General features: G+C 41.9%; 1 protein-coding gene across 1 annotated transcript in view; it reads right to left on the reverse strand.

Annotated features, from left to right (window-relative positions):
* Nucleotides 1–2,388: 2,388 nt before the first annotated feature.
* The window catches only part of Ubqn (ubiquilin), a 76,893-nt gene continuing 54,859 nt past the window's right edge, over nt 2,389–24,422 (reverse strand). Inside the window, exons 9-10 of the mRNA XM_070092128.1 lie at nt 16,417–16,528; nt 2,389–3,266 (exon numbers count right to left, since the gene is read on the reverse strand). Coding sequence (XP_069948229.1) covers nt 3,193–3,266; nt 16,417–16,528 — 186 coding nt within the window. The 3' untranslated portion in view covers nt 2,389–3,192. The remainder of the gene's footprint in view (nt 3,267–16,416; nt 16,529–24,422) is intronic.

Raw genomic sequence — 24,422 nt, forward strand, 5'->3', positions numbered from 1 at the left:
ATTGTCAAAACTAATTTAAGTGGATCAGACTCTAGTATCTTAACTGAATTAGTATTAGAATGTGGCAAAGTCTCACTCAAGAGGGTACTTGTTTAAGGTGTCTTCTCTATAATATTTTCTGTATACCAGTTACAATGTTTTTTAATTTGCATTAATACTATATACAGTGGTACCTTGACTTACTAGTGCCCCAACTTATGAGTTTTCCGAGTTATGAGCCGTCACTCAGTCGATTTTTTGCTTTGAGTTGCGAGCCAAAATCCGAGTTACGAGTGAGCTTCAGATACACTGCCACTCACAGGAAGTGGGAGATACCAAGGAATTATCAAAGACCTCGATAATAACCAATGTGTAACATCCTTTCAATTTTGACACCACTGGTAATGTCATCCTGCCAGAACGTTCTATAACGTATGCCGTAAGTAAAGAGAAAATTCTGGAACATGTGTAATACGTGTTCAGCAGGCCGGCTGGTCGGGTGGCCAGCTGGCTGGCTGATTTGCTTTGGCTGTCTCTATCTCCTGTCTGTCTGTATCTCTGTTTCTCTGTCTGTCTATCTCTGTTCCACAGGTACACATAAATACAGTTATACATAGTGTAAAGTACCTAGCATAACCCAAAAAATCCAGACAAAGTGCTATACTATGCTTGTAGATATAAGGCATAATAAGCATGACTGGCAAGTAATACACATTTTCACTTGTTCAAGAATCAAATGTGACGACTCTGCGTCGTGTGTAATACCTGCTGGTTCATGAGTGGCTCTCTCTCTGAGACAGAGATAAGTAGAGACAGGAAGACAGAAAGACAGATAAGCAGAGACAAACAAATAGACAGATAGAAACAGACAGACATGTTTATGTGTAAAAGCGAAAAATATAGCCAAGGCAGTGCACGATCATCAAATGTCACTCCACTGCTGCACTGTCAGCAGTGGAGTGACACTCATCTATAGTATATCTTCCACTCTATCAAACGAGACCATAAAAACGAGAATACAGCCATATAAACCATACGAAAATATTCCACTAAGGGGAGACTAATGGCTGAGAAGTGAACTCCGTTATTTATGGTCCGATTGCTATCATTTTTGGTATACGTTAAGAAGCATCTTTCCATCATGCATTGCCCAAGTTTCAATAAGATATTCCAACAAACAAGTGAAATAAAATTCCTTAGATCAAGAGCAAGCAGGAACCTCCCTTGAGGCCCGCTCACATCTGGAAATTTCTCTCGCGGCTGGAAGCAAAAAAATCGACCGAGAGACTGCTTGTATCTGGAAAAACTAGCACGTGGATGCACTTGCAAGTAGAGGTTCCATTGTACGAGCAAACCGAGTTACGAGCTTGGTCACAAAACGAATTAAACTCGTAAGTCAAGGTACCACTGTATATATATAATTATCAAATACACTCACACTGTACATGTTTATGTATATATATATACACAGAGGTGGACTGGCCATACGGACATTTGGGCAATGCCCAGTGGGCTGCTGGTTTGGGTATATATATAAAATAATGGCAAAAAATGGGAAAAGCTTTGGCTGAGCAGTGAAAATATGTCTGGCCCTCAGCAGTCTCTTAGTGTTGCACTGGCAGAGGTCCAGCCGACCTGATAGGTGATAGATTCCCGGGCTGGATGCAAGACCCAGTCTGCTTCTATGTGTATAGATGTGTGTGTGTATGTATGTGTGTGTGTGTGTGTGTGTGTGTGTGTGTGTGTATATGTGTGTGTGTGTGTGTGTGTGTGTGTGTGTGTGTGTATGTATGTGTGTATATATATGTATATGTGTATGTGTGTGTGCATGTGTGCGTGTGTGTATGTGTGTGTGTGTGTGTGTGTGTGTGTGTGTGTGTGTGTGTGTGTGTGTGTGTGTATGTGTGTGTGTATGTGTGTGTGTGTGTGTGTGTGTGTGTGTGTGTATGTGTGTGTGTGTGTGTGTGTGCACGCGTGTGTGTGCGCATGTGTGTATGTGTGTGTATGTGTGTGTATGTGTGTGTATGTGTGTGTGTGTGTATGTGTGTGTGTGTGTGTTTATGTGTGTGTGTGTGTGTGTGTGTGTGTGTGTGTGTGTGTGTGTATATATATATATATGTGTGTATATGTGTGTGTATATATGTGTGTGTATATGTGTGTATATGTGTGTATATATATGTGTGTATATGTGTATATATATGTGTATATATATGTGTATATATATGTGTGTATATGTGTGTGTGTATATATATATGTATGTATATATACGTGCGTGTGTGTGTATATATACGTGCATGTGTGTGTATATATATATATGTATATATACGTGCATGTGTGTGTATATATATATGTATATATACGTGCATGTGTGTGTATATATATATGTATATATACGTGCATGTGTGTGTATATATATATATGTATATATACGTGCATGTGTGTGTATATATATATGTATATATACGTGCATGTGTGTGTATATATATATGTATATATACATGCATGTGTGTGCGCATGTGTGCGTGTGTGCATGCGAGTGGATATGTGCATGTGTGTGTGTGTACATGTGTATTTTATATATATTACATACATACATGCACACACACACACAATGTTTATACATACTCATGATAATTGTAAAGTATTCTCAATAACCCAAGAACCATATTCTATTTCAAATCAGGACATCCAAAAAACCCATAAACAATTTGAAAATATAGCCTTATTAAAGCTAAGCCTTCAAAATGTATACATGCTGTTATTAATTAAATGCTACTTAAACATTTTCCAAATCTTACATTTAATTAAAAAATTAAGTTCCATGCCTCCCCCTCCCCCCAAAAATAATTGAAGTTAGCCTAAATACAAACCACACGTTTATATACAATAATTCTTAAGTATGATGATATATGGCCTTCTCATTCTACTGATATGAATAATGGTGATGCACCACAATGGTAAGGATCATCACACAAATGGCATATAATCATTAATATTACTTCCTAATTAATGATTTTTAATATTTAAGCCAAATGTCTAGCTTTCTCACCAGATACATAAAGTAACCTACAACTACAATACATTTCATCAATAAAAAGTTAAGAAAAACATAACAGGGTCAACATGGTCAATTATAGATACCCCATACAGACATAAGTAAAGTAATACAGTAACGGGAATCTTTTGGGGCTAGGATATAAGACTAGCGTGGTCTTAGCTTTGTGGATCTAGCCGGGCCAGCAGCCTCTCCACCGCAGCGTTGACATCACCAAAAGTTGCAATAAGTGCTGTAAATAAAGAAAACATGCACTACAGTACTCGAGTCTTGTTCAAGTATTAAGATTAGTTTTAATATTTTCTATTAAAAGTGTACTCAAATATGCATATGCAATATAACACACATTTTTTTGAATGGAATAAAATAATTATCAAGAGTGAAAAAAATCACAAATTAGAGTTTATCCTCGATTAAGTTAAAATGCTGGACCTATCATAATTACCATTAAATTATGTCTCACTGTTAATAATACATTATGATATACAGCCTTGATTGATACAAATTTGAATAATATGCAATTCGATTTGGTACGAATTATAAAATAATACCAGACCTTATGAGCTTAGCTCACAGCTTACCTGAATGAGCTTAGCTTATTCAGGTAAACTGTGAGCAGTAAACTTTGGCCTAGATATGAGAGAATGGGTCTGTGCAGTGTGAACTGTATAAAAAAAATCCTGCCTCACGCACAGTGATGGGAAAAAGCAAAGCTCTGACCTTGTGTTTGGTTTACAATAGAGAACATTCAAATGGTGCCCTCTAGGATGGTTTTAATGGCCATTTCTTGGTATCATTTGACAAAACTGAAGACATATTACTGAAACAGAGGTGATGTTGGTGGTTTTAGGACAAGTAGTAGCTTGAAATTAGCCTAGAAGTGACGGAAATATTAAATTTTTGCCAATTTTCCTAAGGACAGATAATGTCCCCCCTACAATCCCCAGTATGTTCTGTGGGTGTTTATTAGGTCATAGTCAGTTACTGGGATGCCATAAACCACGACACATCATTCCTGGTTATATTTTATTATCCAAGAAATAGGGCAAATCTTCAACATTTTGTGTGATGAGGCAGTGGAATTCAAAACAGTAGACAGGTGAAATAATATAGGACAGGCCTGGGGATGTAATTAACCCTTTCAGTGGCTGTCGCGTAGGACTCCATCAATGAGGCCAGGGTCTCTTATGTAGTTCTATGTCATGAGCTCAGCTCAGATAAGCTGCTTGTGGTAAATTTTGGCCAAGATATGAAAGAATACTTAGATAAAGGTAGGGAAGTTTTCACTGCATTTATGGATTTAGAAAAGGCGTATGACAGGGTGGATAGAGAAGCAATGTGGCAGATGTTGCAAGTGTATGGAATAGGTAGTAACTAAATGCTGTAGAGTATTTATGAGGATAATGAGGCTCAGGTTAGGTGTATGAGAGAGGGAGATTACTTTCCAGTAAAAGTAGGCCTTAGACAGGGATGTGTAGTTTCACCATGGTTGTTTAATGTATTTATAGATGGGATGTAAAAGAAGTAAATTCTAGGGTGTTGGGGAGAGCGGTGGGATTACAGTATGGGGAATCAAACACAAAATGGGAATTGACAGTTACTTTTTACTTATAATACCGTGCCTTTGGGAAATTCTAAAGAGAAGTTGCCAGAAGTTGCATAGGTTAGTGGATGAGTTTGAGATGGCGAGTAAAGGAAGGAAGCTGAAAGTGAGCACAGATAAGAGTAGGGTGATGAGGGTATCAAACGAGTTAGGTAAAGAAAAATTGGATATCGCATTGGAGGGAGGGAGTGTGGAAGAAGTGAATGTGTTCAGATATTTGGGAGTATATTTGTCAGCAGATGGGTTTATGAAGGATGAGGTTAACCATAGAACTGATGAAGGAAAAAAGGAGAGTGGTGCATCGAGATATCTGTGGAGACAAAAAAAACGTTATCCACGGAGGCAAAGAAAGGAAAATATGACAGTACAGTGGTACCAACACTCTTATATGGGTGTGAAGCATGGGCTGTAAATGCTGCAGCATGGAGGAGGCTGGAAGCAGTGGAGATCTTGTGTCTAAGGGCAATGTGTGGCATAAATATTATGTAGAGAATTCGTAGTGTGGAAATTAGAAGGTGGTGTGGAGTTAATAAAAGTATTAATCAGAGGGGTTATTGAGGTGGTTTGGTCATTTAGAGAGGAAGGAGCAAAATAGGATGACTTGGAGGGTGTATAAATCTGTAGTGGAGAGGAAGAGGGGTAGGGGTCATCCTAAGAAAGGATGGAGGAAGGGGGTAAATGAGGTTTTGTGTGCAGGTGGCTTGGACATGCAGTAGGCATGTGTGAGTGTGTTTGATAGGAGTGAATGGAGACAAATGGTTTTTTGGGACCTGATGAGCTGCTGGAGTATGAGCAGGGTAATATTTTGTGAAGGGATTCAGTGAAACTAGTTAATTGGACTCGAGTCCTGGAAGTGGGAAGTACAATGCCTGCACTTTAAATTATTATAATCATGGGGGAGCACTAAACCCATAGGATTATACAGCGCATGTGGGGGGCGGGATGGAAGGTATTTAGGTTCAATTCAGAGAACCGGAGCACAGTTCCAATTCCCTAGATCAAGAGCCTCTCACAAGCATCCATGAACCTCCCTTGAGGGGCCTGTGCTTTAACCCTTAAACTGTCCAAACATAGATCTATGTCCACGTGCAGGCGGGCTCCGAACGTAGATCTACGTTTTTTTACAAGCTTTCAAACGGGGAAAATCAAGGTTTGAGCGCTACACACGCGAACGCAGATCTACGTTTGGACTGTTTAAGGGTCAAAGGAGGGTTTTGGGATATTGACTACTTGGATTATTATTATTATAATCAAAAAGAAGCGCTAAGCCACAAGGGCTATACAGCGCTGCAGGGTAGGGAAGGAAGCAAGGGTACTGGATGGCAGAAGGGAGGAGGGATGATCAGCAGGTTACAGAAAACAGCGGGGCAGGGGATAGTACGGGGGTAGAGGGTAGCAAGAGATTGAAGTAGAAAGGGCTGAAGGTATCAGAATTTGTGAAGTTGTTGTTAAAAAGTCAATGAGAGAGTCCGGATGAAAGGTGGGTCCATCAGCGAGAAGGGAATGTAAAGAGAGAGTAGCGGAGCGAAGACGACGACAGAGGTAAATTCTGCGTGCTCGTTGATAAAGTGGGCAGTCCAACAGAATGTGGCTGACTGATAATGGAGCTTGGCAATTCTCACAGAGAGGAGCAGGACGCCTCTCCATGAGATATCCATGAGTAAGACGAGTATGGCCAATGCGAAGACGGGAGAGAGTAGTCTCCCAACCTCGACACTGGTGATAAGAAGACGGCCAGTAACCTATACTCGGTTTAATAGATTGAAGTTTGTTGCCGAGCATAGTAGACCAACGTTGTTGCCAACGGGTGTGAAGGTGGGAAGATATTGCAGCAAAATAGTCCGTAAATGGAATACCTCTATAAGAAACTGGTAGGTCATGTACTGCTGACCGCGCAGCAGTGTCTGCCTGTTCGTTGCCCTGTACGTCAACATGACCAGGGACCCAACAAAAAACAATATCTTTATGCTTGGTAAAGATGCGGCGTAGCCAAAGTTGGATACGGAGGACTAAGGGGTGAGGTGTATCAAATTTTTGTATAGCCTGTAAAGCACTAAGGGAGTCTGAGACAACCACAAATGATGACACAGGCATAGATGCAATACGGATAAGTGCTGTAAGGATGGCATACAATTCAGCAGTAAAAATACTAGCCGAAGATAGTAAATGCCCTTGTACGACGCTGTCCGGAAACACTGCTGCGAATCCTACGCCGTCAGAAGACTTAGAGCCATCTGTGTACACGGCAATGGCATGAGAATGAGAGTGAAAGTGGTCAAGAAAAAGAGAGCGGGAAGCGACCGTAGACAGTTGGGCTTTCGAGCAAGGGAGGGAGAAAGAACAGACTCGAATAGCTGGAACTTCCCAGGGGGGTAGGGAAAAGTGAGATGCTACATGTACATAGAAAGGTGGTAGTTGAAGAGAAGACAAGAGCGAATGAAGGCGAAGAGAGAAGGGACGGAGTAAACAGGGGCGGCGAACAAATAAAGAATGTCTACTAATATCAGTGACCATTCTATAAATGGAAGGATTGAGGAGATCATGAGAGCGTACATAGTAGTGCAGGCAATGGGCATCACGGCGATCGGATAAGGATGGAACGTTCGCTTCTGTATAGAGGCTCTCGACAGGGGAAGAGCGAAAAGCACCAAGGCATAAACGTAATCCTTGGTGATGAATGGAGTTAAGGCTAGAGAGAGTAGCAGGAGATGCCGCTGAATAGATCTGGTCACCATAATCAAGTTTCGATAAAATAAGGGTGGAATGTAGGTGGAGGAGGGTTCGACGATCAGCTCCCCATGAAAGATGAGCAAGGGTTTTAAGAAGGTTCAGCCGGCTGTGACAAGTTGCCTTCAGAGAGGTAATGTGAGGTTTCCAGGATAACCTACGATCAAAGAGGAGGCCCAGAAACTTGACTGTATCACGTTCAGGGATACGGGAGCCATAGAGGTACAAAGGATGATCGGAGATGACAGAGCGTCTAGTGAAAGTAATTTGGTGGGTTTTAGTGCTGGAAAATTTAAACCCATGTATGGTGGCCCAATTGGAAACACGGTCGACTGCATGTTGGAGAGAAACTGTAATGAGGTGACAGTCAGCGCCTGCACAGGCAATAGCAAAGTCATCAACATAGAGTGATGACCAAATATTTGATGGAAGACTAGAGGCCAAATCATTAATAGCAAGGAGAAAAAGTGTTGTGCTCAGAACACATCCCTGGGGGACACCTTCAGCTTGGATAAAGTCCGGGGAGAGCACATTATTAACCCGAACACGGAAATGCCTGTCAGTTAAAAAGTTCTTAAGGAAGGATGGTAGATTGCCTCGAAGGCCTAAGGAGTGGGCTTGGGCTAAAATATTATACCTCCAAGTTGTGTCATATGCCTTCTCAAGGTCAAAAAATATGGCAATAACTGAGTGTTTATTCACAAAGGCATTACGAACATACGTATCCAAGCGTAGTAAGGGGTCTATGGTAGAACGTCCCTTACGAAAGCCATATTGACGAGTGGAGAGACTGTTATGTGTCTCTAAATACCACACTAAACGTCTATTTACTAGGCGTTCCATTACTTTGCAAACTGCACTGGTAAGAGCAATGGGACGATAGTGGGAGGTTTCATGTCCCGTAGTTCCTGGTTTGCGGAAAGGGAGAACAATGGCGGATTTCCACAGCTGTGGAAGAACTCCTTGTGACCAAATAAGATTGTAAAGGCGTAATAGGACTGCAAGGGCTGACTGATGTAAATGTTGTAGCATACGAATATGAATGTCGTCGGGCCCAGCTGCCGATGATCGGCAAGCTGAGAGTGTTGCCTCCAGTTCTTGAAGTGTAAAAGGCACATTATACTGTTCTTCTCTGAGAGAAGAAAAGTCCAAGGGTGCTAACTCTCTGGCAGACTTTGAGGAAAGAAATGAGGGGCATAGATGGAGTCCCTGAGAAATACGGACCAGATGATTGCCAATTTCATTGGCAACATCTAGTGGGTTTGCTATATCAACACCGGCAACCCGCAGAGCAGGAGCCAGGTCAGGAGAATATTTACCACTCAGTTTTCGTACTTTTTTTCAGACTGCACTCATAGAGGAAGCAGAGGTGATGGTGGAGACAATCTCGCCAGCAAGTGCGTTTAGCGTCACGGATGACACGGCGAGCGATCGCACGCTTCTGTTTAAAATCAAGGAGTCTCTCTGTGGTTCTATTGTACCGGTACCTGCCCCATGCAGCGCGTTTCAAACATACTGCACGAGCACAAGCAAGAGACCACCAAGGCACGCATTTCTGAGAATGCCTGCCCGAAGTTTGGGGTATAGAATGAGAAGCTGCGGTTAAAACGGAGGACGAGAAGAGGTGTAAAAGCTCATCGATGGAGGACGAAGAAGGAACTTCTCTAAAAAGTTAGGTGTGAGTAAAGGTTCCAATTTGCCCGATCAAATTGCCAGCGTGGGATGCGAAGAGGTGGTGAATATGAAGGGGAAGTAAGAATGATTGGGAAATGATCACTGTCATGTAAGTCCGGGAGAACAGACCAAGTGAAGTCTAATGCGGTGGAGGAAGAGCAGACTGAGAGATCGATGCAAGAGAGAGTATGAGTCCGAGGATCAAAATGGGTGTGCGTACCTGTATTTAAAACATGGAGGGGGTGGGTGGCAAGAAAAGCCTCTAACTGAATTCCACGGGAATCACAGTGAGACCCCCCCAGAGGAAATGGTGGGCATTAAAATCACCAAATAACAGAATCGGTGGCGGTAATGACGAAACAAGAAAGGCAATATCCGGAATAGATAATACCCGAGAAGGAGAGAGATATAAAGAACAGAGCGTATACCACCTATGCAAGTGGATACGGGCTGCTGTGTAATGCAGCGAAGTATGAACAAATAGCTGATGGTACAGAATATCAGTGCGTAGAAGAAGGGTACTTTCATTAAAGGTCCCATCAGGAAAAGGATCTGAAGAATACAATAAATTATAGCCTGAGGTGGGAGAGATAACAGCAGAGTGTAATTCTGGTTCCTGTAAGCAAACACCAAAAGGGGCAAACTGGGAGAGCAACATCTGAAGCTCACTCCGATTACCCCTGAGGCCGCGTATATTCCACTGTAAATAGGCCATGATTGGCAATGATAAAGATACTTGAAATCCGCAGGTAAGGGTTCCTACGGACTAGAGGGGTTAGAAAAGTCCACATGCGGAGGCAGTGGAAAACGTTCAAGCAGCGAAGGAACGGTGCGCTGTGAAGAAAGGAGTTGCGCAGATGGAGGAGAGGAGAGAGAAGGAACAGAGGGTGGATCAGTGTCCATTGATGGTTTGGTCTCTGCAATATATTCAGAGATTGCTTCAAGTGTTTCGGAATTCAGAGACGTCGTATGGGAGACAATATTGGAAATGGTAGGGGGAGGATGAGTAAAGATTGGAACTGTATTGGACTGTACCATGGTAGGGGGGAGGGCGAAAGGGTGGAGGGAACTGGAGAAGCGTGGAAGGAGACTGAAGAGGCAGAAACCTGGGAGGTGGCAGAAGAGGAAGAAACCTGGGAGGGAACAGGGGAGGAAGGTACAGTACGAGGAGGAGGGTGAACCTCTACACTTGTAACAGAGCCAGTGAGAGGGGGAGAACCAGGGACAGAGACAGGGAGGGTAAAATGAGGAGGTGGAAGATGGGTAGGAGGTGTTAACGGACCTTTTTTTGACTTTTGAGAAGTAGAGGGACGATTGGGAGGAGGTGTCATACGAGATCTTGTCGTTACTGAGGCTTGTGAGAGAGAACACGAAGAAGCGAGATCAGACTGAGGCGTTGAAGTAGGGACGTCTGAGCCGAGGACAGCAAAAGGATTAAATACACGAGTGACTATGGGAGAGGTAACCACAGAGGTGGGTGTAGAAGATGGGATACCAGAAGTGGGGGGACGTTTTGAAACACGGGAATAAGAAACGCGTGGGAGTCTCCCTTGGAGGCGGAGATGAGAAACTGCCATGGCATAAGGGAGACCTTCTGTCTCTTTGAGGTAACGGATTTCCCGCTCGTTTAAATAGACTTGACAACGGCGAGAGTACGAAGGGTGAGCCTCATGACAGTTAAGGCAAGAGGGAGATCAATTGCAAGACGTATGAGAATGGTCATCGGCACCACAGACTGGGAATTCGGCGATAGATCTGCAATATTTCGCTGGATGGCCAAACCGCCAGCAATTTCTACACTGTTGCGGTGTAGGGATCACCTTTCGGACTTGTAACCGATGTCCTGCTATATAAACTGAGGATGGGAGTTCTCGGCTGTCAAAAGTTAAACGAGCCACATTGCTAGGGTATCGTCTCAGCCCGCGGGCAGGAAGAACGTAAGTGTCTACCTTGAGGATTGGGAGATCTTGGAGTTCCAGCTGTTCAAGAATGTCAGTGCCACATGTCTGGAAATTTTGTTGAACTATGGTATGGGGCAGAATGATGGTACCACTACAAGAATTGAGGGAATGATGTTTTTCAAGAGTGACAGGAACAGTATCGATATGGGAAAGACGAGAGAGCTCATGAGCCTGGGTAGCATTCTGTACGGTGATGATGCACGTACCGCTCTTAAGAGCATGAAAAGAAATATCTTTACCAACATGGCGTAGGAGTGCCTTGCCAATACTGTGGTCAGAAAGATAGGCAGTAGAGGAAGTCGGTCGTAAAGTGAAGAATTTAGTCCATTGTTCAGTCTGAAACTGAGCGTGGAAAGGTAGTGAAGGACGTGTCGATCGTTTCTGAGAAGAACGAGAAGGTGGAGAAGTATCATCAGCAGGTAATTGTCGTTGGCGTTTAGGCGTGGGACCAGAGTTGGTCTGACGTGGAACGGGTTGGCGATTTGAAAATTGCCGCACCGTAGAGGGAGAGGCCGGAAGCATAGTCAGAGGAGAGCGAAGGAGTCAGTCGAGGCCTCAGTACCTGAAGCGGGTGAGGAAACAGCACCGGCAAGAGGTACAGAGGCATGAGGAGTGTCTGAAGAGTGGTCCAAAGACGAGGCGGGGTCAGAACGGGGTGCGGTATCAAGAAGGGGCCCGGGGGTTGGAGGTTCATGGACTAGGGCTGCCATGGTTAGGTTACTTCTTTCTTTTTGTTTTTAAGAAAAAAAAAGAAAGAAGAAAAGAAAATAAAAATAAAAAAAAAAAAGAATAAAAAAAAAGGGGGACCAGGGAGGGATAGTTCCTAGGAGGAATGAAAGGGCCAGAAATCTCCCTCTGCGCCCAAGAGGACCTCAGCACCGCAAGTAGCGCAGATGCAGCATGGAACCCGTGCCATACCCTACCCATCATGCTAGTAAACTAACAATCCGGGATAGCAACCTCACATCTGCCGAGTTACCTCGGTGGACAAAAGAGAGGGCGGCCGGATATCCGCCACAAAGCATACCTCCTTCGGCCACCACCCCCAGAATCCGAAAGGTGGCTTCCAGAGATACACCCGTCGCCCGAAAGACACCCAAAGCTACTCCGGGATACCGGAGAGGGATCGGGACATCCCCAGGCGATCCAGATTCCACGGCAAACTATGCCACCGCCAAGAACCTCAACGGAATGGGATGGACCCCGGTATCCTTTCCCCTACCTAGGAACTAGCGCGCCTGTGGGAGAAATCCCGAAGGCCAAAAAGAGGAAGGGCAAAAGGGAGGGGTGAGGAGGAGGAGGAGGAATGGAAAAAGGGGAGGATGGGATAGGGGAGGGGAGATTGGGGGGGTAATTAGGTTCGGTCTGAGGAAGAAGACCGACAGGTCTAATTCCTCAGACCAAGAGCCTCTTCACCACGCCAAGGAGCCCCCCTTGAAGAGGATTGACTACTTGGAGTGACATTTAAACTGTTGTATCTGTGTGCCTCTGCAAAGACAGTGATTGTGTGTGAATGATGGTGAAAGTGTTTCTTTTTTGGGTCACCCTGCCTCGGTGGTAGATGGCTGACGTGTTGGAAAAAAAATAAGAATAGGTCTGTATGGAGTGTGTGTAGAGCGTAAGTGCGTGTATTGATTAAAATAACAACCTTGAAATGTTTTCTTGGATGGTTTTAATTGCTTTATTGACCATTTCTTAATATCAAGCAAAAGAAGCCTGAGATTGAGCTCTAGGTAATGGAAATATTTGATTTTTGCCAATATTCCTGAGGAAAGGTAAGGCCCCCCCCCCTACACCCCCAGTCTGTTTTATGGTTTTTTAATAAGTCTGATTAAATTATTGGGATGCCGTAAACCACGACCAATCTTTCCTGGTTATATTTTCCCCATAAGAAATAATGGAAATCAAATTAATCCGTGCAAGACACCCAAAAGTTTGAAAAAAAAAATTTTACCACATGAAATATACATTTTCCTACACACAAAGAGAAGGATACATGCACAATAGTAGAGTAGTACATGCACAATATATATTGTGCATGTACTACTCTACTAAATGAAGAATAAATGACACTTACCTTTATTGAAGATGCAGCAATGACTGATGAGACACTGTGTCCTGGGAGTGCCTTTTCCTCCTGAGTACTGTAGGTCCTGTTTGGTATTTTCTTCCAGAACAGGCCTTATCACACTGTGTATGTCACTACGATTCTTAAATCTCTCAAACCAACCTTTGCTGGCTCTAAATTCACCAATATGAGCACTAGTTCCAGGCATTTTCCCTGTTCACCTGGGTGTTAGTCGACTGGTGTGGGTTGCATCCTGGGAGACAAGATTAAGGACCCCAATGGAAATAAGTTAGACAGTCTTCGATGACACTGACTTTTTTGGGCTATCCTGGGTGGCAAATCCTCTGGGGTTAATTGTTTCTTGGTATTCTCAATAAGCCACACCAACAACAGTGCTACAGCAGCAGCAGCAGCAGCAGCAGCTGACGATGTTACAGCAGCAGCAGACGATGCTACAGCAGCAGCAGCAGCAGACGATGCTACAGCAGCAACAGACGATGCTACAGCAGCAGCAGACGATGCTACAGCAGCAACTGACGATGTTACAGCAGCAGCAGACGATGCTACAGCAGCAGCAGCAGCAGCAGACGATGCTACAGCAGCAGCAGCAGCTGACGGTGGTACAGCAGCAACAGACGATGCTACAGCAGCAACAGACGATGCTACAGCAGCAGCAGACGATGCTACAGCAGCAGCAGATGATGCTACAGCAGCAGCAGACGGTACTACAGCAGCAGGAGCAGCTGACGGTGGTACAGCAGCAGCAGCTGACAGTGCAGCAGCAGCTGACGGTGATACAGCAGCAGCAGCAGCAGCTGTACCACCAATAGTAGCGATGGTTGATTGGGGTTTATTATACAACCTGGCCAGCTCGGAGACACGCACTCCACTTTCATACTTATCAATGATCTTTTTCTTCATCTCCATAGTAATTCTCACCCTTATTGCTGTAGGGTTGGCACTAGAAGCTTTCTTGGGGCCCATGGTCACTTATTTTCCAGAAAAAAATCACCAAAAACACTGTAATAATACAAAATGTTCCGATTGTATGCTTGGATGTTACCGCGGAGGCTGGCTGGTAAACAATGCCACCCGCGGAACATGTGAGCGTGGCTCAGGCCGCACATTGGACGCGTCTCGGACGAAGGCCGCTGAGCGGGTTTTTGGGCGCTATGCGGGGCAAAATTTTAGCGATCAAAGCGTCCGCTATGCAAGGCGTCCGTTATGCGGGGGTCCACTGTATTTTATTACCCAAGAAATAAAGTAAATCTTCTATTTTTGTGTGATAAGAATTCAAAATGAAAGACAAATGTAATACAGAAGAAGCCTGGAAACATGAGTAATCAACAGAAGAAATGTTTGTGCCTAGATTGTTTACAGTGCTTATTTTGGACTATTTTTAAATTGGTATTTTTTTGTGTGTAAAATTGACCAAACTAATGAATTCTGTGCAGGATACTTGAATGGGCAGTTTCTTGTGCTCAACTAATAGAAGACATACTAGTGAAATAGCTAAGAATTTGGTCAAAGGGAGCAATGGAATTGGTTTAAAACAAGACTCAAAGTGGGCAAAATTGCACCTACATAATTCTGCAAGTTTTCCATCAAATTTTGTACTTTTTGTGTCATTACCTTTAGAAAAAGATTCTCTACATTTTCAGATAAAAAAAACAAAACAATATTGATCTGGGAGGTCTGGACAGTGAAAGGGTTAACAGGGAAAATGTTGTTTCAAAGCCTGGAATATCTACTGTGCTTATTCTGGACTGTTTTTAAACTGAATTTTTTTATTTTGTGTAAAACTGGCCAAATTACTGACTTCAGTGCATTTTACAGAGTACATGTAGTTTCAATAGCTGAATGGGAGGTTTCTTGTGCTCAATTGATAGAGGAAAAGGCATAGTAGTGAAATGGCAAATGTGACACCTATTTATAAAGCAGGACATAGGGTGTCAGCTTCAAATTGCAAACCAATTAGCCTATCCTCCATTTTGGGGGAAAAACTGATGGAATCAATAATTGAGACGTTATTTGAAGGCACCTTTAAAGACAAATTGATCTATAAATCTCAGGATGGTTTTACAAAGGGGCATTAATGCCTTATAAATTTATCAACTTTTTTCACTATGGTATTTGAGGTGGAAGACCATGGTAATGAATATGATATTGCATATATGGACTTCAGTAAGGCCTTTGATAGAGTTCTACAAAGGAGATTATTGTGGAAGGTAGAAGGACACGAAAAAGGAGAGGCAATTTTTTCTGGATCATGGCACGGTTGACAGATAGGCAACAGAGTTTGCATAAATGGGGAAAAATCAGAATGGCAATGCATCACAAGCAGTGTTCCACAGGGGTCAGTGTTGGGCCCTTCCTTGTTCACAATATACATAAATAATAGACGAGAGAATCAATAGTGACATGAGCAGGTTTGCCAATAACACCAAAATAGGCTACCAGATTAATTCTGATGACACTAAAGCACTACAGGAAGATCAGAATAGGTTGGTGCAATGGTTGGGGAAGTGGAGATGCAGTTAATACAGTCAAATGGAAGTTTATAAGCCTTTGAAAAGAGAATAACCATGGCACTTATAGACTGAATAATGAAGATCCCAATCATTCTGACTGAAAAAAAAAAAAAAGGATTTGGGAGTTCTGATTAGCAGTAATCTAAAGCCAAGACAACAATGCGTAAGTGTTTACAATACAGCTAATAAAATTCTTGGCTTCATATCAAGAAGTGTAAATATTAGGAGTCCTCAGATTTTACTTTAATTTTAAATATCTTTGGTAGAGCCTCATTTATATTACATTGTGCAGTTCTGATCACAGTATTACAGAATGGACATAAATGCACTGGAAAATCTACACTGAAGGATGACAAAATTGATACCATGTATCAGAAATATTTTCTACAAGGATAAACTGAGGGCACTGAATCTGCACTCCCTGGGAAGGCCACAGAGAATTATGGGGGATATGACTGAGGAATATATGCAAATGGAAGACTACCGAGTAGCATTACTGAAACAAAAACCTCGGGCAGCTTTAAAAATAGGTTAGACAAGTACATGAGTGGGTGTGAGCTGGACTTGCCTAGCATGCACCAGCAAGCCTGCTGTAGTGCTTCTTTCTTAGGTTCTTATGCAAGTCTAAGATAATGGAAAAATTACCAATATGAAGTTGAAACAATGTCAAACAAATATCTTATTAATGGTAGAAAGAATAAGTGGGACCCTGTTATTAATCTAATGGTAAATGCATTGTGAAAATATTTCAGAAGCAAGGCTTATTGAAAAACTTAATATTTTATGATCAAGTTTTAATAAAAAAAAAACTGACTTACCCTGAAGATTTGCTTCACGGTTAATGAACCCCATTGCAGACAGTTGTTCCAGCTGTGATGCATACTGTTGCTCTGGATTACCAATATTACCACTACCAGCTAGAGCCTGGGACTGTCAACAAATAAACCATTAATCAAGAGCACATGCCTACAATATTGATGTGCAGTATCTACATAGATATGAAAACTTCAGGAAGCTAGTGCACATTTTCTTTAAGCACACCAGCTATCTCCCACCAGAGTAAGGTGACCAAAAGAAAAAAGAAAAAGCAAAAAACAAGCACATACACCAGTGAATGACTAATGTAAAAAAACTAACTCTTAAGGAGAAAATAAAATGAAAGTAAAAGGAGCATTATACAGTACTTCAGTCTCACACTAGGCTCCTTAAGATCTTCAGCATAAGGCTGAAATACGTAGTATTTTACCTTCAGTTCATCTGTACCATTCACTAGTCTATAATATACTTTTCTAAACAGCTCTAAGATAGCATATACAGTATATTATATTCATGTTAAGCACTAAACCCATGTGGGTCATTCAGTGCAAGACATGGCAAGTTGATCTTCTATCTGCTGTGTGCAAGACAGATACACTTCCTATTTAAACTTGCCTAGTTGTCCACCTATATTTAGGGGAAAAAACAAAACAAAAACAAAACAGTTCAATGCTTACCAAGATGCTCCAAGAATCAATGAAGACTAACTTTAACAACTTCAAAAACCAACTTTTTTTTTGCAGTAAATAATATGCATTTCTTAGATACAGAAAAAAAGTGTTAATGAAAAACCATAGTAAGCACAGCACTGACTTTGAAGATTATACATTATTTTAAGTAACAATAATACTGAAACAGTTTACATAGTAAGTAATGGCTGACTAATAATTGAATATTTAGGCAAGGTTATACATATTGAGTTAGTATAAGTCACTGAATAATAAATAATACTTTTTTTTTTCGCAACACACTGGCTGTCTCTCACCCAGGCAGGGTGACCCAAAAAAGGAATGAAACACTTCCACCATCATTCACATAATCATTGTCTTTGCAGAGGTGTGCAGATATGACAGTTCAACTGTCACTTCAAACAGCAAATATCCCAAACCCATCCTTTAAAGTGCAGGCATTGTACTTCCCACCACCAGGACTCAAGTCCAGCTAACCAGTTTCCCTGAATCCCTTCACAAAATATTACCCTTCTAACATTCCAGCAGCTTGTCAAGTCCCAGAAACCATTCATCTTTATTCACTCCAATCTAACATGCTCCCACATGCCTGCTGTAACCCTTTCTCCTGTATACATCACTAAAGTTAAAAAGAGAAACTTTTTTTTTTTCTTTTTGGACCACCCTGCTTTGGTGGAATATGGCTGGTTTGTTGAAAGAAGAAGAATTAAGTTTAGAACTCCAATGAGGAAGATTATTCATGCACAACTGATAAAACTGTATATATGAGCAAATTTTTAGATTAGTGGACGAGTTTGGGAGTGTGTGTAAAGGTAGAAAGTTGAAAGTGAACATAGAAAAGAGTAAGGTGATGAGGGTATCAAATGATTTAGATAGAGAAAAATTGGATATCAAATTGGGGAGGAGGAGTATGGAAGTAGTGAATGTTTTCAGATGTACTTGGGAGTTGACGTGTCGGCAGATGAATTTATGGAGGATGAGGTTAATTATAGAATTGATGAGGGAAAAAAGGTGAGTGGTGCGTTGAGGTATATGTGGAGACAAAAATGTTATCTATGGAGGCAAAGAAGGGAATGTATGAAAGTATAGTAGTACCAACACTCTTACATGGGTGTGAAGCATGGGTTGTGAATGCAGCAGCGAGGAGGAGGTTGGAGGCAGTGGAGATGTCCTGTCTAAGGGCAATGTGAGGTGTAAATATTATGCAGAAAATTCGGAGTGTGGAAATTAGGAGAAGGTGTGGAGTTAATAAAAGTATTAGTCAGAGGGCTGAAGAGGGGTTTGGTTATTTAGAGAGAATGGATCAAAGTAGAATGACATGGAGAGCGTTTAAATCTGTAGGGAAAGAAAGGCGGGGTAGGGGTCATCCTCAAAAAGGTTGGAAGGAAGAGGTAAGGGAGGTTTTGTGGGCAAGGGGCTTGGACTTCCAGCAGGTGTCCATGAGTGTGTTCGATAGGATTGAATGGAGACGAATGGTATTTGGGACCTGACGATCTGTTGGAGTGTGAGCAGGTTAATATTTAGTAAAGGGATTCAAGGAAACTGGTTATTTTTATATAGCCGGACTTGAGTCCTGGAAATGAGAAGTACAATGCCTGCACTCTAAAGGGGATCAGGATTGGCAGTTTGGAGAGATATGTTGTGTATCTTTATATGTATATGATTCTAAACTGTTGTGTTCTGATCACCTCTGCAAAAAACAGTGATTATGTGTGAGTGAGGTGAAAGTGTTGAATGATGATGAAAGTATTTTCTTTTTGGGGATTTTCTTTCTTTCTGGGTCACCCTGCCTCGGTGGAAGATGGCCGACTTGTTAAAAAAAAAGAAAATAAAAGAAAAGAAAAGAAAAAAAAAAGAAAATTTATTATTTTTATTAATAAAAGAAAAAAGACAACCATACATGATTTTAAGTCATATATTGATACAATAATGACACCCACCATTGAGGAAGGAATTATAACTGTGAAATGACAGTCTGTTAAATATATATTGTAACAGGATTGCTGGTTTTACTTTTTATTATGAGTATTTAACCCTTTCAGGGTCCGTCCCGTAGATCTACGGCTTCACGTTGAGTGTCCAAACCGTAGATCTATGCCAAAATTCTACAGCCGTCAAATTTAGCGCGAAAACACTCATAGGCCTACATGTGAGAGAACGGGTCTGCGTGGTGGGTGTGTGCCATAAACAAAAAATCTAGGCGCCCGCATAGCATTGTGGGAACGCCGGCTCAGTTACCCTTGTTCACCATGCCTCGTCGCAAGGCAGCTCTCACTCCAAGGAAAATTGGGACTCTCCTCTTCCTATCTGATAGTTCTGACACTGATGGAAGTGGAAATGAAGACGAATTCTTTGGCTTTGATCAATTAGTGACCGAAAGGAATGACCAGGATATCGATAACAGTGCAGAAAACCCTGACGATCCTCAACTTTCTACCTCTGGTGTGGGCACTCCTCAGTCACGGTCAGTTGTACCTCAACACAAGAGAAAACTATTATTTTTGCATGGCCAGGCCTCAGACTTCAGTAATGATGATGATAGTGATGTGGCTTGTGATTTTATTGCTCTTGACGATCATTCGAGTAGTGATAGTAGTGAAATATATTCACCAGTGAAGCGTCGGTATGTACGCCGCCGCATGCCCTCAGGTAGTGTACCCTATGCTGTGCCCAGGGGACGGAGTACATCCCGTGGCCCTACACCAGGTATAGACAGTGATAGTGAGGATGATGTGGCTACACTTGGCATGGATAGACCACAGGCATCAATAGATGGTGGTAGTGGTGATGGTAGTGCCACGGCCATGCGTGACTCACCAGCCCAGGCTGGGACCCACGCTGCTGACTCCGCAGTTCAAGGACAAAGCGGAGCGTCAGCCACCAGCCAACCACAACCACAACTACCCGCACAACCAGCCTACGATGTCCAGTATCCACCAGCAAACCGTATCTGGGATTGGCAGCAAAATCCCAATTTTGTTCCCAAGCCCTACCACTTTGATGACTCTCTAAGTGGGATTCTACCTACTTGTCCCCTTGGAACCACAGCCAATGAACTGGAATTTTTTGAAATATTCTTTGACCAGCCCTTGATGGAAATTATTGTCAGGGAAAGTAACAAGTATTTTGAGTACACCACGGCAAATACGATCATATCACCACAGTCTAGACTACACCGGTGGAAAGAGAGGACTGTTGCAGAAATGTATTTGCTAATTTCTACCCCAGTCTTCAGTGAAATCATCCCAGTGAACAGGTTTATCTTACTGTTACATATGTTGCACTTCTCTGACAAAACCAGGCCTGACTGAAGTGAAAGGTTATACAAGATTAGAAATGTTTTTATATATCTCAAACAAAAGTTCAGCATGTACTTTCATCCATTCAAGAATCTTGTAATTGACGAGTCTTTGACTTTGTTCGAAGGTAGGCTGTCATTCAAGCAGTATATACCGAGCAAGAGGAAACGCTTTGGTATAAAACTGTTTGTACTCTGTGACTGTGACAGTGGCCTGGTATTGGATATTGTTGTTTACACGGGAAGTAAAACATTGAAAGATACCAAGATGCTATTGGGTATCTCAGGTGACGTAGTGAGAAGCATGATGGCACCTTATCTTGGTAAGGAGCAAACATTATATACTGATAACTGGTACACAAGCCCTTTACTCAGTGATTTCTTGTGAGTGAACAAGACAGATGTGTGTGGCACAGTGTGTTCTAATCGTAAACATATGCCCAGGCTCAACGCAGGTGTTCGTGATGACGTACAGGTGTTTACTGCCAATGACATCATGGCATTACGGTAGCATGACAAACGAGATGTCACATTATTGACAACCATTCACCGTAACGAAATGCAAGACAGTGGCAAAGTTGATCGAGTGACTAATGAACGTATTTGAAAACCAGTGACAGTGATTGATTATACACAAAACATGCGCTTGGTTGACAAATGTGACATGCAGATTGGCTTTGTTGATTGTGTTTGTAAAAGTTACAAGTGGTACATGAAACTTTTCTTCCATCTCATGGACATTTCAATGCTCAATGCATATAATATGTACCAAATGAAGACTGACAACAGATCACCGTATGGTGAATTTTGTTTGTCTGTTGTCAGACAACTCATAATGAAGTACCAGTTAACAACATCTGCTATACAACAAGGTCCTCGAACTCCTCAGGATATACCCAAGCGTTTGAGGAGGAAAGGTGATCATTTCATAAAACGGCTTCCTTCAACTCAGAAGAAATTTGCTCAAAGAGATGCATCGTCTGTGAACAAACAAAACGACGGCAACAAAAACGCAAAGACACTCGGTTTATGTGTGAGGAATGTAAGGTACCTCTGTGCAGGGTGCCTGTTTCAGTATTATACAAGATTTGTGCATGTTTATTGAAATAAGCAAAAGTGGTAAACAATAATATAATAACTTTAGTGCGGTTATTGTGTTCAATACAGTGAGTTTATGTTTTTTTTTTTTTTTCAACAAGTCGGCCGTCTCCCACCGAGGCAGGGTGACCCAAAAAAGAAAGAAAATCCCCAAAAAGAAAATACTTTCATCATCATTCAACACTTTCACCACACTCGCACATTATCACTGCTTTTGCAGAGGTGCTCAGAATACAACAGTCTAGAAGCATACACATATAAAGATACACAACATATCCCTCCAAAATGCCAATATCCCAAACCCCTCCTTTAAAGTGCAGGCATTGTACTTCCCATTTCCAGGACTCAAGTCCGACTATATGAAAATAACCGGTTTCCCTGAATCCCTTCACTAAATATTACCCTGCTCACACTCCAACAGATCGTCAGGTCCCAAGTACCATTCGTCTCCATTCACTCCTATCTAACACGCTCATGCACGCTTGCTGGAAGTCCAAGCCCCTTACCCACAAAACCTCCTTTACCCCCTCTCTCCAACCCTTTCGAGGACGACCCCTACCCCGCCTTCCTTCCCCTATAGATTTATATGCTTTCCATGTCATTCTACTTTGATCCATTCTCTCTAAATGACCAAACCACCTCAACAACCCCTCCTCTGCCCTCTGACTAATACTTTTATTAACTCCACACCTTCTCCTAATTTCCACACTCCGAATTTTCTGCATAATATTTACACCACACATTGCCCTTAAACAGGACATCTCCACTGCCTCCAACCGTCTCCTCGCTGCTGCATTTACCACCCAAGCTTCACACCCATATAAGAGTGTTGGTACTACTATACTTTCATACATACCCTTCTTTGCCTCCATAGATAACGTTTTTTGACTCCACATATACCTCAACGCACCACTCACCTTTTTTCCCTCATCAATTCTATGATTAACCTCATCCTTCATAAATCCATCCGCCGACACGTCAACTCCCAAGTATCTGAAAACATTCACTTCTTCCATACTCCTCCTCCACAATTTGATATCCAATTTTTCTTTATCTAAATCATTTGATACCCTCATCACCTTACTCTTTTCTATGTTCACTTTCAACTTTCTACCTTTACACACATTCTCAAACTCATCCACTAGCCTTTGTAATTTTTCATTAGAATCTCCCATAAGCACAGTATCATCAGCAAAAAGTAACTGTGTCAATTCCCATTTTGAATTTGATTCCTCATAATTTAATCCCACCCCTCTCCCGAACACCCTAGCATTTACTTCTTTTACAACCCCATCTATAAATATATTAAACAACCATGTTGACATTACACATCCCTGTCTAAGACCTACTTTTCCCGGGAAGTATTCTCCCTCTCTTCTACACACCCTAACCTGAGCCTCACTATCCTCATAAAAGCTCTTTACAGCATTTAGTAACTTACCACCTATTCCATATACTTGCAACACCTGCCACATTGCTCCTCTATCCACTATCATATGCCTTTTCTAAATCCATAAATGCAATAAAAACTTCCCTACCTTTATCTAAATACTGTTCACATATATGCTTCAATGTAAACACTTGATCTACACATCCCCTACCCACTCTGAAGCCTCCCTGCTCATTATGGGAGATTCTAAAGAAAAATTGCCGCAATCCTACATTCTGTCTTACCTCTAATTCACTTTCAATTATAATCCGCAATCCCTATAACCGTATATACTCAGTAAACTTATTCCTTTTCCTGGTATACTCAGTAAACTTATTCCTCTATAACATTTTGTCACATCAGTCTCTTTTTTCATTCTACGTCCCCGTTTTACATTCCCCTTTTCATCCTAAAAATGGGACTATACATGCTCTTTCTTCGCAACAATTCCCTAGGTACCTTACCCCTCTTTCATACATTTATTAAATAAACACTGTACCAACAGGGTGGCACTCCAACACTATATGTCCCCCCTGCAGTTTTTAACATTTCTGTCATGATTCCCATCAGTTCCAGCTGCTTTAATCCCCCATTTCATTCTACGTAATGCCTCACGTAAGTCCTCGCCCCCTCCTTTACACTTACATTCTGACTGATACCTTCTTCACTCCTAAAAGATGGTGTAACCTCCCTGGCCAGTGCATGAAATTCATCACGCCTATAAGAGCCCTCTTCTTCCCCTCAACAAAGTTTCTGTCTCCAAAAGTTCCTCATCAAATATTCTCATCTTTCATAGCCATCTACCTAATACCTCCCTCTCCCCATCTACTAACTTCCCTACTCTGTCTTATTACCTTCACAAAAATATACTCTTTAATTGTAGAAGAAATTTTTTTTTTTTCAAAATTTCTTGGACACTGGAGCACCACTTCAGATTTTGGCCTTGGACCCTGAAGGGGTTAAGATGGCAAGCAAACTTACAAACCTTTACTTGTATTCAATATACAATTACCGAACTTTATTTCCCTTATTCTTACTTTTATTACTGAAATATTTCCTTTACAATTTAGGAGGCCTGGTCCAAGACTAGGCTACAGGGGCAGAAAGCCCTGGTACCATTAGCAGATGTCCTGAATCCATTAAGGTATTACTTTTTCTCATAAATAATGGGGATAAGGAATCTGACAAAAGAAAAAAAAAGTCTTAAAGTTATCCCTAATTTTTGCTTTTTTTAACAAGTCGGCCGTCTCCCACCGAGTATATACGTATAAAAAATACACAATATATCCCTCCAAACTGCCAATATCCCAAACCCCTCCTTTAGAGTGCAGGCATTGTACTTCCCATTTCCAGGACTCAAGTCCGGTTATATAAAATAACCGGTTTTCCTGAATCCCTTCACTAAATATTACCCTGCTCACACTCCAACAGCTCGTCAGGTCCCAAATACCATTTGTCTCCATTCACTCCTATTTAACACGCTCATGCACGCTT

Source organism: Cherax quadricarinatus, chromosome 38, assembly GCF_038502225.1.
Source record: "Cherax quadricarinatus isolate ZL_2023a chromosome 38, ASM3850222v1, whole genome shotgun sequence".
NCBI classification, from domain to species: domain Eukaryota; kingdom Metazoa; phylum Arthropoda; class Malacostraca; order Decapoda; family Parastacidae; genus Cherax; species Cherax quadricarinatus.